The following is a 15,739-nucleotide window of genomic DNA, read 5'->3' on the forward strand; positions in this document are numbered from 1 at the left end:
GCCTTACCAACAGTGGCAGCATCCAGCAAGACAGCCCTTTTGAGGAAGGGCAAGAGGAAGAGGACAAACCCCCAGTGGTGGAGGATCTTCAAACAAGTGACTGTCAGGTCAAGGACGCCCAACACATAACACCAGTGAAGGGCAGAATCAAGAGGTTCCTCCAGGAATGGAGAAATATCACCACAGACAAATGGATCTTAAATATCATCCGCTATGGATACTGCATAGATCTGACAAGCAACTCCCACAAAGACCCCCAAAGGTGAGGTCCTTCAAGAGGAAAGAACTCAAACAAATCAGAACAGAGATGAAAGAACTACTCTTAAAAAGAGCCATAGAACTCGTGCGAGCATGAGAGGGGTACAGGGAACTATTCACCATATTTCCTAGTGCTAAAACAAGATCTAACCTTCAGGCCAGTCCTAGACCTCAGGTTCATAAACAAGTTCATACGAACACAACACTGCAAGATGACAAGCTTACAAGAAGTAATCCAACTACTGCAGGAGGGAGATTACATGGCTACCCTAGACCTAAAGGATGCCTACCTACATATCCCGGTGAACCAAGGCCACAATAAATATCTACGGTTCATGTTAGACAAGGAACACTATCAATTCTCAGTGATGCCCTTCAGTATAAAATCTATGCCAAGAGTCTTTACCAAGGCGGCGATTGCGGAGGCTACGGAACTTGAATTGGAGGCAACCCCGATGACTTGTCTTTTGGGAGTGGTGCGTATGCTGCGGGGTAGGGGGGTTGTGTACAAGATGACCAAATATGGAGGTGATATATTCCTACATGCTTATGTTATTTAATGCCTGGTCTCATTAGGATGTGGGCCGGGCCCATGGGATTAAGGATAAGATCAGTGTTGTGGTTATGACTTCACTGACGGTACTCTGGTGTGTTCCCCCTCGGGCATCATTATACATTGAAACATCTTGCTTTGCTGTAACGTGCACTGTGTTGTATGTTTATGTTGGTTTGCAGTTTCTCAAACTAAAATAAAAACAGATTATAAAAAAAAAAAAAAAAATGCAAGGGATCCACGTTTACCCATACTTGTCAGCTGGCTAATAAAGGCACGATCAAGGAGCAAATGCAAGTGGAATGTACAAACGGTCATGCACATGTTATAGCTCCTGGGGTTTACGATAAACCAGAAGAAGTCATTACCTAAAACAGAACAGGTAAAGGTGTTCCTAGGAGCCACACTGGACTCCAGAAGGGCTAGGACGCACCCAGGCCAGAAGAGGGTAGAAGCCATCAACAAACAAACTCATCTGTACCAGAGGGGTCAGTCTCTGACAGTGAGGACTGTCATGAAACTCATGGGCACGATGGCATCTTGCATACCATTGATCCCTCATACAGGATCACACATGCATGCCATCCAGGAATGGATCTGCAGCAAATGATCACAAGCCACAGGGAGCTGGGAGGGTCTAGTAGTTGTCACAACAAAGGTACAAAGGGAGATACAATGGTGGAAAACAACAAACATGAGCAAAGGGAGAGCTTTCAAGACACCAGCTCAGACAGGCAGAACAGTTCTGATACAGACAATACAACCACCATGTTCTACCTGAACAAACCAGGGGGAACAAAATCCTTCAATCTGTCAAAGTTACCCCAAGACACCTGGCACTGGGCAACACAGAATCTAATAACTCTCCAAACAATTCCCCTACCAATAGAACTCAACACAGAGGTAGAAAAGAGAACAGCTCGCACAAGTGGGAACTAAAGCAAGAGGTCATTCAAGGACTTTTCAACACCTGGGGCACACCAAGGATACACTTGTTCACCACAGCAACAAACTCAAAATGCCAACTCTTCGCATTGAGGTTTCCACACCCCCGGTCAGAGGGGAATGCCGTGTCAATAAATTGGTCAGGGAAATTTGCATATGCCTTTCCACCAACTCCCCTAATCCACAGGTTGCTGGAAAAAGTCATAGAGTCAAGGAGCTAAAGAATCTTCACAGCCAAGGCAAGGCAGGCCTGGTACAAAGATCTACTGGAGATGTCCAGAGGACAGATGATCTCACTGAAACCAGTGAAGGATCTATTGACAGTACAACTCAGCCGCACTTATCCTAGCAGCTTGACTCCTGAATACCGACACCTACAACTCCCTCCAAGGACAATGGAAATCCTGAGGGGAGCAAGGAAACCAAGCACATGGAAATGCTACACACTCAAATGGAAGAGATACATCCATTGGTGCACAGACAACAATAAGATGGACTCAAGGGCACAACAGAACACAGTAATAATATACCTCACCCACCTGCAAGACAGTGGCTTCACCTATGCTTCATTAAGGGTACATCTGGCAGCAATAGTGGCATACACTAGGGGCACATCAGGATCCAGCCTCTTTACATCCACAGTAGTAAAGAGATTCCTAGAAGGATAAAAAAAAGTAGCACCACCAAGATCAGCACCAACACCGTTATGGAACCTGAACACGGTGTTACCTCAATTGATGGCAGAGCCATTTGAACCTATGCACAAATCAGAACTAAAATCACTCTCCCTAAAGACAGCCATCCTAATAGCAATCATATCGCTACGCAGTCCATGAACTGCAAGCACTAATGATACAGGAACCTTACAGATACACAAGGGCATGGTGGTCCTCAGAACTAACTAAAGGTAGTAACGCAGTTCCATGTCAATCAAAGCATACTGCTACCGGTTTTCTTCCAGGAACCAAAAAAACAAGCACTTCACTCTCTGGACATTCGAAGGGCCCTAATGTACTACCTACAGGAGACAAAAGTATTTTGCAAAGGAAACCAGCTTTCCGTGTCATTTGCCAAAGCAAACAAGGGATCGCCAGTATCCAAAGCAACTATCGCCAGATGGATTGTTGCCACCATCCAAATCTGCTACGCAGAAGCAGGGAAACAGCTAACTACTAAACCCAGAGCGCACTCAACCAGAAAGAAAGGCGCAACATTGGCAGACCTGGCAAACATACTTATTGAGGAAATCTGCACCACAGTGACCTGGGCATCGCCACACACCTTCGCAAAACACAACTGTGTGGACATTCAAATGAATAAGGAAGTACAAGTAAGACAGAAGGTACTTCAACACCTATTTGCCAACATTTCACCACAGCCAGGCCAGAGGAGGGGATACTGCTGTTTAATCTAATGCACAGCATGTGAATCCACAAAAGGATTCATGCTGCAAAACAAAATGGATTCACATGCGATCCACCCACCTCACCTGAAATGGGATAGGAAGCAAACAGGTGGGAAAAACACAAAGGAGGAACAAAAGGGTGAAAAAGTAAAAATACTCTGAAGATGGAAGCCACGCACAGAAACTTCTAGGGCACTGTCTGACGCCACACAGAGGACAGACTAAACACTAAATGGTGGTTGACCATGCACCGGAGGGGGAGGTGGGAGATTGGGGGTTTGGAGGAAACTAGAGCACAACTTTCTGGACCCAACCACTAGATGACGGAATAATGCACAGCATGTGAATACAGAAAACTCTTCAAGCTGCAAAACTACTTCTACAGGTGAGAATAATTTAGTTTTTCATTATTTGTTCATTACAGACTTTATTAGTTTTGGTATGAACACAAAAGTCCAAGTGCACACATTGCAGGCCCTCGCAAGAGATCCCCAAAACATTATAACTGTGTGCCGTGTTCCACGTACTCCACCCCCTGAGCTCATGCGTCTCCAGTGCCTAACCTGTAATATGTCCACCATTTCTCCAATATCTTCTGCTGTTTCCTGGAGCATCTTCGAGCTAGGTAAATAGGCTCCTCCAGCTTGCCAGAGCGGACCAATCCTGACCTCTATTCCCTCAGAAGTGCGGCATCTGGTGACCTCCTATATTTAGTCACGTCTCTTTTTGCCAGCGTTGTGCCCAGCCCCACCAAGGTTCCGTCTCCCCTTGTGCCTCCCATCTCATCCACCAGGTTGAGCAATGCGATTCTGGATGAAGCCTCAAGCATGTGGCCCAAAACCTCCAACAGAGTCACAAATATGGACAGCCAGTATTTCTGAATAATAGAGCCCCACCATACCATGTGAAATAAGTCACTTATGTTTCCACAACATCTAGTGCATCCTGGGTCTGGAATTTTGTGGGATTTCCATAAAGTTTGTGGTCTGTACTAGATACAGTGTAAATATTTCAGTTAAACAAAGCGCAGCCATGCTGAAATGGCTAGGATTATGCACCATGCAAGCCTCTCTCTATTTCACCTATTCCTGCCAGCCCATCCACCCCTCCCACTGCTACTTCAGAGGTGCCAATGGAAAAGGGCTCGGGCTCTGTAGATCTGGGAGGTGATTTCCTTGGTCAGCGGTCTCATGAATAGCTGGGCCTCAAAGAGATTATAATCGGGGGCTCAGCCAGCGCCTCTCGTTGCCCAGAGATCGCGTGTCGAAGTTGGAGGTGGTTTAAAAATTTAGATTTATGGAAGGAAAACTCCATGTGGATGTCTTGAAAGGAATTCAAATGATTACCTTCCCAGATACCGTGAGATGCTGAAATTGTCCCAACCCTAAAATCCCCTCAAGGCGCTCCACCCATTTCGTCCATTTGCCCTTCATAGAGGAATCTCTAGTGATACTCGCTGGTCCCACCCCGTCTATTGCAGGGCGGCAGGCAGACTCAAAATACCACTATAGTGACCTCTGGCAGCGACAAGGGCATTGCCGTGCTAAAGCATACCCATGAGGTTGTTAAGCCTAGCAATGATACCTGTATCCTAAATGAGAGCTTTGCCCATTTCCCACCCGCCCAGTTATTCACCACCACGGTGTGGACCTCCCGTACTAGAGCCCGAAGTTGGCCATGGCTAGACCCCCATTGAAAGTTGAGCGAACACATTTATGAAAGGAGATCCTTGGAGGTGTGTTGGCCCAAAGGAATTTCCGTGCTCAGGAAGTTATGGTAGTGAATCAGTGGTTGGGGATGGGTAATAGGAAGGTGTGAAGGACATAAAGGAGTTACAATAAGGCCATCATTTGGAAAGGGCCACCCTTTCCTTAGGCTTGGATTGTGCAGTGATGGGGCGAAGGTTGAGGTGCCTTATGAGGTCTGGCTCCTATGTCATATGGATCCCCAAGTAGCGGTAATGTAGGTGCTGGATTGCAGGGCAGGGTGCTAAGTCTTGTCATCCCTATCTTCCCTAAAGGAGACCAGGAGTAATTTAGATCAGTTCACCCTCAGTCCTGACATGCCTCAAAGGCACCAGGGATGGATATGAAGCGGAGTGCGGGCGCTGTCAGTCATGCTATGATTTATGGGACGGCGTCGGCATAGAAGGCTATTCTATCCTTCAGTGTTCTCCCCAGTCAAATCCCTGTTCTTGGGCATGTCTTCATACCCATGATGGTAGAGTGCTATGGCCATGGCAGACAAAAGGGAAGAGAGGGGACATCCCTACCTTGTACCCTGGTGGATTGGGAATATGTGGGATACCACTCAGTTCACCCGCACCTGCGCTTGTGGCCTAGTGTATAAGATTTAGATATATGACTGGAACCGGTGTTGCAAACTCATTTTGGCCAGCACCTCTTGGAGAAAGTCCCAGTCTAAGGAGCTGAAATTCTTCTCAACATCGAGGAGCATCAATGTTGTGGCACAGTGTAAGTCCCTGAATCCAGCCAAGGCAGGGGAAACCCTGCAGATGCAGTATCTGTTGCGGCATAAGGAGTTAAAAACATATTGGGTCAGGAGGACCAGTGTACTGAGCACCTATGCCAACTGCCTCACTAATATTTTAGCATACAGTTTGACCTCGGTATTGATTAGAGAGGTGGGTTGTTGCACTGATTCAAGGGCCTGTCGGGTTTCAGAAGGACAACTATGGTGGCCATGTTTATTTCCGGTGGGAAGTGGCCGCAATCTACTGCCTCTTGAAGCATCCCCAGGATGGAGGGTAAAATGCGTTTTCGCAGCCTGCAGTTTTTGCCCAAGGTGCGATCCTGTAGGGGTGGCGCAGAGCTCCTCCTCAATCGTGGCTGTTTAAGAGACTCTTTCAGTGGTGGTCAGCTTGGGCAACAGGAGATCTGTGAGTAACGAGCTACGTGACTCACATTGGGATCGAGGACTTGCAGCGTAAAGGGTAGTAGCCTGCAAAGGCAGTGGCCACAGCATGGCCAGTCATGGCACGTGTGCCGTCTGGGTTAATTATATTGAGCATTACCCTCGAAGCCCACTCCCTAGTGGCCAGCCAGTGCAAGAGCTTTCCCTGCTCTGGGGGGGATGGAGCTCCAGGCATCCCTTTAGAAAAGTGTTGCTAACCGGTGTTCGAGGGGGGTATAGTCACACCAGATGTTTGCCTATATTATTGGACAGCACATCTTCTCATTATTAAGGATTGGTGGTTGGTGGGGGGAGGAGGGTTCTCAAATATGGCCTGTGCTCTTGAGGGGAGGGCCATAGGACTGCAGGGCCTGCCATATTTGCTATATGAGAAGCCGTACGGGGGTCCTGCCCTTGGCGACTCAGTGGGTGCTGGAAGCTTGGGTGGCTGCCAAGAAAGCCACTGGCTAGATGGACAGGCAGACTTTGGAAACTACGCTCTGGTGGGGAACCTGTATTCCACAAGTTGATGCCCTGCTCGGTTTTGCAACATGGAACCATTAGGATTTCGACTTTGGGGGATGTTTTAAATAACAGGATATTTAAACTCTTCCAGGAGTTGTAAGCAGACTATGCTCTACACAATACACAGTGTTTTAGGTACCTGCAACTTCACCATGCCCTAGTGCCAGTGCTCCGGGCAGCCCTGGTGATCCCAGAGGTCTCGCCAGTGGGGACTAAGCTTCTCCTGAAAAACATCAGAGAACATAAATTATCCCAGATGTACATGATGCTGCTACGGAACATGCCTGACCCAATTGTGGTGGTCCGCACGGCATGGGAGAAGGAAATTGGGGGCTGTAGGATGACAACTGGAGGGAGGCACGGGAGGTAACCAAGGTTATAGCCTCACAATTTAGATATATACAATTAAAACTGCTCAACCATCTATACTGTACCAGGGCTTGGCTCCACCGCATGTGTTTAATACCAGGTGATTTGTGCTTGCTGTGTGTGCTTCCGGGGACTTGTTTCACATGTTTTGCCATTGCTCCGCCATCTCTCTCTTCTGGGGGGTGTTTGCAGGGGTATTTGAGGGCGTGTTAGGCTGGAGTGTACTGAGGGATCCTAAACTGGTGCTCCTACATGTGTGGTGCTCATATGAGCTAGAGGGCATGCAATGTCGGAGGGTGATCCTACGGTTGGGCCTCATAGTTGCCAAGAGTAATGTTTCAAAGGCCTGGAAAGATGTGGCTGCTCCCTCGGTCGAGGGATAGGCTAAAGACATGGACTTTTGAATGGGGTTGTTATAACACATATATAAGGCACGGGGGAGCCCACGGAAGTACTATAAAATATGGAAAGGTTGGCAGAGGCACAGGGAATCCAGACAGGCCATGGATGAAAGCAACTTTTGGGGGACACATGGGGTATTCGAAGATCACAGAAGAAATGAGTGCCAAGGACTTTTATATGAACGGGAACTGTGATACGGTCTCAATTACTTTCCGCCGTTCGAATAGACATGATTGAAATGTTGATATGCAATGATGAGATGCCTACTGCCATATGTTATTAATGTAGTGTGCGATATTGTCACACTATGGTCAAAAAAATAAATAAAGAGTTTACTCCAAAAAAAAAAAAGAGCTTGCCCAACTTGTCCCCCCCACTCGTACACTCTACCGGCTGAGGCTTCCCAGCATCTGCGGTCTTGTCCAGACACATTGACGCAGGTCAGCCCTCTCCAAAGCCAGGCAGCGGCTCAGTAGTTCTGGCAGATTTACCCCATTGTGGTTTTCAAGTCTTAGAATTAAAGTCTCCAACTGCGCTGTTTGTGTCTGAGTCTCCCAGACCTGGTCCCTCATAGTGGACTTCCACAATTCCCAGAGCATCCCAGGTGAGTCTACAGTTACCTGGAAGGACTCTAGATGTGTCTGATTGAGTTGTCTGTCAGTGAGCAACCAGGTGTTGAGGGGCCAGATTTCTCTTCTCCCTCCTCTCCAGTGATTACTAACTGAAGGATCACTGGTGTGTGGTCTGCTGTTTGTAACAGGAAAACGTCTATACGAGAAAGGGAACCATGTACTGCTGATGCATGTGTGCATTCTCATGCTGAGAGATTCCAAGTTCGCCAGGTGTCGCAGAGCCCCAGGCTTGGGGTCCAGTTGGTCAGTCCCCTGCCTTCTCTGGGGTCCAGTTCGGGAGCCCAGAGAGAGTCTAAAGGATCCAGGATGTCAAAACTGCTCCCAGTAATGAGCCTGCTGAGAGAGGTAACACCAAGTCCCTAAGTAATCACAATTTGGAAGTAGCAAACTGAGGGGGGATGTATATCCTTAAAAGGTTGTATAGTGAGCCCTCCACCAAACCCTACACAAGCATGAATTTCTGACAAAGTGTCTCAGGTCACATGGTATACCGCCATTTGGTAGAGAGCTGCGGATAAGACTTGCCACTCCATGGAAGCCAAGGGCAGAGCGTGCGTGGTAAACTCCAGTGTACCCATACCTGGCAAAAAATGTGCAGTTTGTCCCCATGAGGTGTTTTTCTTGCAGCATTATGACCTGAGGACCATGTCTGTAGAGAAACTGCAGGACAGCTTCACGCATAATATGGTCTAACAGGCCCTTTACGTTCCACGTCATGATTGTAAATGCTGTCATGTGGGGTCATGTGGAATCGTGTTGAGGGTGGCGAAACACATTATGGGTTTCCCAGGTTTCGGCTACTTCCTGGTGAACTGTATTGTAAGGGTGTGACCTGTGGTAATATAGTGTTGTAAAGCATGCCCACCTTGTGTGGTCCCAATTTATTTTATTATAAACCAAACATTATAAACAAGAAACCAGACCTCTTCCCCACACCTCCCCCCATACTCCTCCCCCAAATTGAAGCATCAGTCCCCAAACTCAATTCCCATCTCAATAATGTGTTCAGTAGCAGTGGCTGTTCTCAAAGACTCTGGGCTGGGGCTCCTGGTGGCTAAGAACCATGGACGGATAAGATGGTACTGGTGTGCAAATGTGTGGTATAGTAAATTAGGGTTCCATATTCCCTCCCTCAATGTAAATTCAGTTGTTACCTTCCTTAACCAGGGGTGAGGTCTTTTAGGTGTCAACAATCTCTTTTGAGTGAGGGGCTCATTTACTCTCCTTTTCTGAGTCCGAGGTGACTGAGGCATCTTTACGGTTGCATTGAACAATGCAGGATCACTTCCTATGCATGAGGTTGCTGCTTTCAGGAGCCTTGGGGCCACAAACCGGATGGTCCAGCCATGGCTGATTCTGAAGCCGGGGTCATTGGTTAGTCATTCATTTCCAGGCCTTGTCTGGAGTGTCCAATAAATGGGATTTGGCCTCAAAGATGACACCCAGGTGCATCAAGAAGAGAGCATGTGTTTACAGTGGGCCTGGACCTGTCTAGTATAGTTGGGGAGCTCCATCATCCAGCCTGACTGATACATGAATTGGCCCTTAGACCTTGCCTCCCGCAGGAATTAGTCCCTGACCCAGTAATTTAGGATCTTGGCAATTATGGGATGGGGTGGTACACCTGTGCTGGGTTTCTGAACCAGAGACCTTCGTGATCGTTCAACAATGAAACATGTTGACAGTCGGTTAGGGTCAATCCAGGATATGGGACAATGTTCCAAAAATACTTTAGGTATTGATCCCTCCACCCCCTCACAAAACCCAAGAAAATGGAGGTTGCTCCTGCAGTTTCATTCTTTTAGCTCTGTCAGTAAGGATCCTGGAGGTCAAGTTAATTCGATACACCTCAGTTTTATGTTCACAATTCACAGATGTACCCCTCGGCCTCAGAGCCGCTCGCAATAGCATTGCAGAGATCTTGGCCCAATAAGCCCACGTCCACTTGTACCTCCTCTATCTTGGATTCGAGGACCAAGCATGAATCCTGGATCACCTAAAGGATTACTTTGGTGGTTACTCCTCCGTGTGCCTCGGCTGCTTGAGTTTCTTTGCCCTGGTCCTCATGGTGTCCGTCTTTGGGGTCCATAAACTGGAAAATTTTACATTTGGTGGGGGTCATTGTGTTTCTGTTGTGGCACATATTGAGACTTAGAGTCCTGATGTGCTTGTTTGACAGCTCTCCAGTGGTCTATAAGGGCCCTGCAGCATGTAAGTTGCACTGAGCCTGGCCCACCTGGTAGCCAAAGTGCTGGCGGCATGAGCTGCTGAAGCCAGTGTGATATAGGCTAGGAATGACAGCCCTTACCATCTCTTGGTCCCTCCTACAGTCTTTTGGGAGTGGTGGGCCTCAGACGCTGTTGATCGCGCTCCCTCTGTCCTCCATTGACACTCTAGCATGGGCCTAGGCTCTTCCTGCACCCTCCGATGCCTCTGCATCTCTGGTGAGCCCAGCCTCTCTCCCAGGCCCAGCAAACTCCAGCAGTGGCAACACATCCTGTGCCCGTCATGGAAGGTGCCACTGAGTACAGTGTGCCGCTGGGCCCGCACTGCCATTCCCCTCACGACTGCTGCTCAAGGGTGCCCCCTGTCGTGTTCCTGGGGGGTCCAAGTCTGGATAGTTGGGCCGGCTATCACTGCCCAAGCACGATGTCTGAAGCCAAGCAGTGGGTCTTCTCCTGCCTGTCGTGGCTGCAGTGCTACTTCCCTGTCCCTTCATGGAAGGCACTGCAACGTGCAGTGTGCTGTAGGCCCCCTCTGCCATTCCCCTCACAGCTGGCACCCAGGAGGGTCCAAGTCTCACTCCTAGTTGGGCCCAGGTCCGCATGATAGGGCTGTCAGCCTCCGCCAACGCACAGTGTCTGGGGGTGTATTGCAGGGGCCCAGCAAGATAGAGGGTCTCCACTCTCCTACAGTTGCCTTGGAATGCACAGCTGGGTCTCCCAAACAGGCCGGCCACTTCGCTGTCAGGTTGCCCAGCCACCGCACTGTACCCAGTAGCCATGCTGGGCCGCCGCAACTCGACCATGTCCTCTCGGGACCTGGGCCTTCAGTGGCTGACCGGTGAGGGACAGGCAGCATGTCAGCACTGCTGCCATTGGTTGTGGTTCGATAACTGAGTAGGATAACATGATAACATGCCTCCCTCCTGCATATGCTTAACATAACTTCCCTAGATGACATATAAGACTAATCCAAAAGTTAATTATGGCTAGCACCCTTCACCTCACTGCTAATGCTTCTATATCATTCGCAGTAGTAACCAGATTTGGGATTCTGAGAAGGCTTTTTTTATGTTCACTCTCCCCTTTCTCTGTGCATCTCCTCTGAAGATGATGGTCAGATAGAGCTGCATTTCTTTGAGGTGTGGCTCTACATGTATTTTCTGTGCATGACTGCAAAAACACTACGATTCTATGATAATGGCACTAAGAAAGGTGTTTTTCTTGTAGTCAAGTTGTTATCTGGAAATTTTTGCATATCCAGTATGCACGGTCTTTGCAGCTGGTTGTGCTCAAGCATGTACAGGCCTGTGCAGTTTCATACTGAAATTTCATGCTGTGTGTTATTATTTGAGGTGATAAACTGTTTGCTTTGTGTTTTCTGCTTAGTTTTTCAATCTCATTTTTGCAAAGAACCATGGCACTTCCTGGCTTACTACTGCAGAATCAAACTGCTGGTCTAACAGTGCAAAAGCTACTGAGAAAACGTTTAGGGGAGCTAAGATGGGACATTATGTAGGCAAACAGTTAGTGGGCTCTGTATTAATACTAAAACCCCATTAATATGCTTCATAAAGTTAACACAAAATACATTATTTTTAAATACTGAAAGGACGCGATGTGGACACCGGCTGCTTGAGGGGCGGGACCTTTGGCCCCTTTAAATCTGAATCTGATTTGCGCGCCCGCGCTGTGGACACCAGCAGCTTGAGGGGCGGGGCCTTTGGCCGCTTTAAATCTGATTTGCGGGACGCGCCCAGGTGGGCCCGTCCTGCGCCCGTCAGAGGCCGGGCTGGGCCACCCCCCTTTCATTTTGCCGAGGATGGTGAGTTTCTTTTTTCCTTTTTGGTGACTTATTATTGTATTAGTCCCTGGAGACTTTTTTGCCTGAAGCCCTTGTTTTAAACTGTGTATCCTGCTGCTGCTGCCCTCGGTGAGGAGCTATTGTTTGTTAAATGGGGCGGAAAAAGGGCCAACTATCTGGAGCCATGAGTAGGGGAGGTGGCAGGCATGGTAATGTAAATACTACTTTGGACACCTTTCTTGCGAGAGCGATGGGGGTCGTGACCAAGGAAATTGACTTGGCGGAGAGGAGGCTATCTATGGAGATGGAGGATTGGGGACATGTCTCATTAGCCAGTGATCCCCCAGTGGCTTTGGAGGAGGAGGGGGTGGTGGTCCACCATGGAGGAGAGCTGTGTGCTGTATCAGAGCGTGACCATGCAGAGAAATTAGGAGACTCTGGTGACCCAGGGCCTTCAAGAAGAAGCAAACGGCTTTTGCTGTCTTCTCCTGCGGTCTGTCCTATGGATAAGTGCAGTCCCCTGCCAAGGAAGAAAAAGACACTGAAGAAATCTGTCTCTAAAACGAAAGCTTCGCTTGTGGATAGTTCCAAGGAGCTATATGGCGGCATAAAATCCAGCGAGCTAATGGGCTGTGATGCAACCATTCTTTTGCTAAAGCTGAAGGAGATGATTGAGGGTATTTTGACACCTGTGATGGCAAAATTATCGGTGATAGAACAAGCAGTTACTCAGCTAGGTGAACTAAGAAGCCAAGGGAGCCATCTTATGGGGGGGGTGTAAGGCCCTGTGTTGTGTATCTCATCCTAGTATGGATGAGAATCTACAGGAGGAAAATGCTGGGCCCTTGGGAAGTTTGCCTCAGCATCTAGATAACTTGTCGAGTTCTGGGGGACAAGGTGCCTGCATCCAATCTGTGGTGGCCCCAACTTCTGCCCCAACAATGGGCAGCGGGGCCCGGAATGGTCTTAGCCTCGGAAAACAGTCTGACCGTGGTTCTGTGGCGGTTGGGGGGTCCTGCCCACTGCCGATTGGGAAGCCCAATCAAAATCCGCTGAGTAAAAAGCCTTCATTGGCCCGTTTGGATCTCCCTCCGGCATGTGCCCCATATGTGGTAGTACTGACAAATGTTCCTGCTCTGGCCCGTGGGGCAACAGAATCTACAGCTCAACTGAAAAATAAAACTGGCCATTGGCTAAGTAAAAACTGCAATACTGAAGCTGCATAAAATATTGTTCAGAATAACAACAAGTAGGTGGGGTTGTGTTGCTTCAAAGCAGTTTCTGCAGTACATATGGAACAGATTTAGTCTCACTGCAGTGTATAACTTGCAGACCTAAATAAATTATGAACACATACTGCTGAGAAATTAAATATGTGAGCTTTTTTGTTCAGCCTGTATGCCTGAGCCTTAAATGGAGTAGAACTACCACGTTTAGCACCGTTAAGGGCAGTCCTGGTATGCACAATCTCCTCCGGCTGCTGCAGTTGAATGGTGGATAATGGAATACATTTTGTTTATTTTGAAATGTCCTAAGCATGGATTTACAGGTTTGCACAAAATGTTACATCAGTGTTGTTTAATCATTCATCAAAGATGGTGCTTAAAAATATTAAAGATTATTTCACCATTTTTGGAAAACGAACAAGCAATGTCATTTGTACTTTCAGCACAATTTACGTTTTCTCTTTTTTGTGTGCGTACATGATTGAGAGACAAATATTCAATGGTTGGGCATAAGAATGTTGTCGTTTAAAAAAAAATTTTTATTTAAGGATTCGCCTTAAAGATGTGGGATGGTGCTGCACATGCATAGGTTGTCAGTGACTTTAATTACCATTTCTGTTAGTGATAGCTGTAATCTTCTCCCACCAGGTTTTCTTGACCTAATGTTTGTTTAACATAAGTAATTTGTCTGATTGTTTAATCTGACTCTGAACTGGGGATTATTTAATCCTATTTTTGCATGTTTATGCCTTTGCTCAATTAAATACTAGTTGGTGAGCTATTTTGAGAGCAATTTGAGAAAACAAAAGTGAAATTAGTTGAATGTATTTTGTTTGGATATTAACATAATCATATAGTTATTTACAATATCATTAGTTAGGATGTAGATGGTTAGAAGATATGCTGACTCAGCTAAACAGATAGACTGTTGATATCTGTGGTCTAGCCAGCCAGGAAGTCTAATGATTTATTCGGTGTATGTTAGGTGGGTTAAATGGATGTGCAGTTCTTTGGGTGATTTTTGTTTTTATGTTGCTTTGCAGATGTTTTGCATTTGGAATTGGAGAAGGTGCATCTACTGCTCTAATTAAAGGGATTGCTCGAGCAGGTCACGGCACATTCGAGTTTGTCACTGGGAAGGAGAGGATGCAACCTAAGGTAATATTGTTGTTTCCATTGAGGTTATATTTTGGTAGGCATGCCAGAGACCTCTTATCTTCTTGTGAGCAATTTAGTGGTGTAACAAAGTGGGATGGGGACCGTTACAAGATATGTTTAAGGGCTTGCCACACTCACGTCTGCAGGGGCTAAGGGGGCTCCCCAACTACTTATAAGCCTAAAGGCCCGCCCGCACAGTGGGGTCTGCGGGGCTTCTGTTACAACCCTGTTGCAATTTAGCCCTGCTTTTCATTTTGTCAAAATCTTTCCAACTAACACTATTTGGTCTTTTTGTCTCTATCACTCTTGGTTATTTTCATTTTAATATTATTTGGGCTTGATTTGGCAAGAAGATATTAATACTTTCTTCGACAAGCTAATAAAACCAATACAATTTTTTTAAAAAAATCTCATAGACATTTTAAGCATGAAATTCCACTTTAAATGTATTACATCTAAATGCCTTCCAAGAATATGATCAGTATGGGCATATGCACCAAGAACCTGAGAATTTCCCAACATCAGGAGCATTGGCTGAATGGCCTTGGTTGGAAGACTCATTTATGCATAACAATATCCAGCCTCCGACGGTTCTTTCTTCTTGTGTTGATAATACCTTGAGAGAACTATAGTTTCTGGCAGACTCTAAAGATGGTAAATGATAGACACCTTAAATAGTGCTTTGACATGATTAGTTCCAAAATACCTGCTCACTCAACCATGAAAATTACACTATACAACAAATTGTGAACCAGATTCAAAATATCAAAGAAGTTAGAGCAAATACAGAAAACTTGATAATACGGAATTGCTACAGCCCAGTCTCAAACCAGTTAAGACAGGAATAATATTGCAAAGGTCAGAAGAGTTTAGGAATTATTTTTTTTTCTTCAGACTTTGGGGGTGCTATATACAACACTTGCCAAGTTTGTCAATGTAGATGTTGAGTGATAAGAAGGAGTTGAGGAAGAAGCCAAAAATTGTAGTTATTGAACCCACATGTAAGAAGAAAGAAGTGTTAAAGACATAGTTGATTAAGAAGAGAAGATGAAATGGACCTAGGAAAAAGAAGTTCATTTGAATGTTCAAGCATGTGACAAGCTTTTGTTCATAGCACTGAGAAGGACTGCTTATCACCTGATGGATGTCGTCCAGAGAGGGCACTATAAACTGTAGCTGAATGTTTTGCGTGACAATTTACAGTGACCACATCCTGCAACTTGCTAAAGTCTTCCATAGCCTAGGGGTTTTTGCATCCATGTGGCATGTGCAGGCGCTCAGTTGATACGTATTTAGAAAAGGGCTAGAAGAAATATGATTTTGCAAT

At 46.6% G+C, this 15,739-nt stretch overlaps 1 protein-coding gene across 2 annotated transcripts in view; it reads left to right on the forward strand.

Annotated features, from left to right (window-relative positions):
• VWA5A (von Willebrand factor A domain containing 5A) overlaps window positions 1-15,739 on the forward strand; it is a 368,835-nt gene that overhangs the window by 191,519 nt on the left and 161,577 nt on the right. For both annotated transcript variants that reach the window (XM_069213389.1, XM_069213388.1), the window contains exon 11: window positions 14,298-14,412. In XM_069213389.1, coding sequence (XP_069069490.1) covers window positions 14,298-14,412 — 115 coding nt within the window. The remainder of the gene's footprint in view (window positions 1-14,297; window positions 14,413-15,739) is intronic.

This window comes from Pleurodeles waltl, chromosome 11, assembly GCF_031143425.1.
Source record: "Pleurodeles waltl isolate 20211129_DDA chromosome 11, aPleWal1.hap1.20221129, whole genome shotgun sequence".
NCBI lineage: Eukaryota > Metazoa > Chordata > Amphibia > Caudata > Salamandridae > Pleurodeles > Pleurodeles waltl.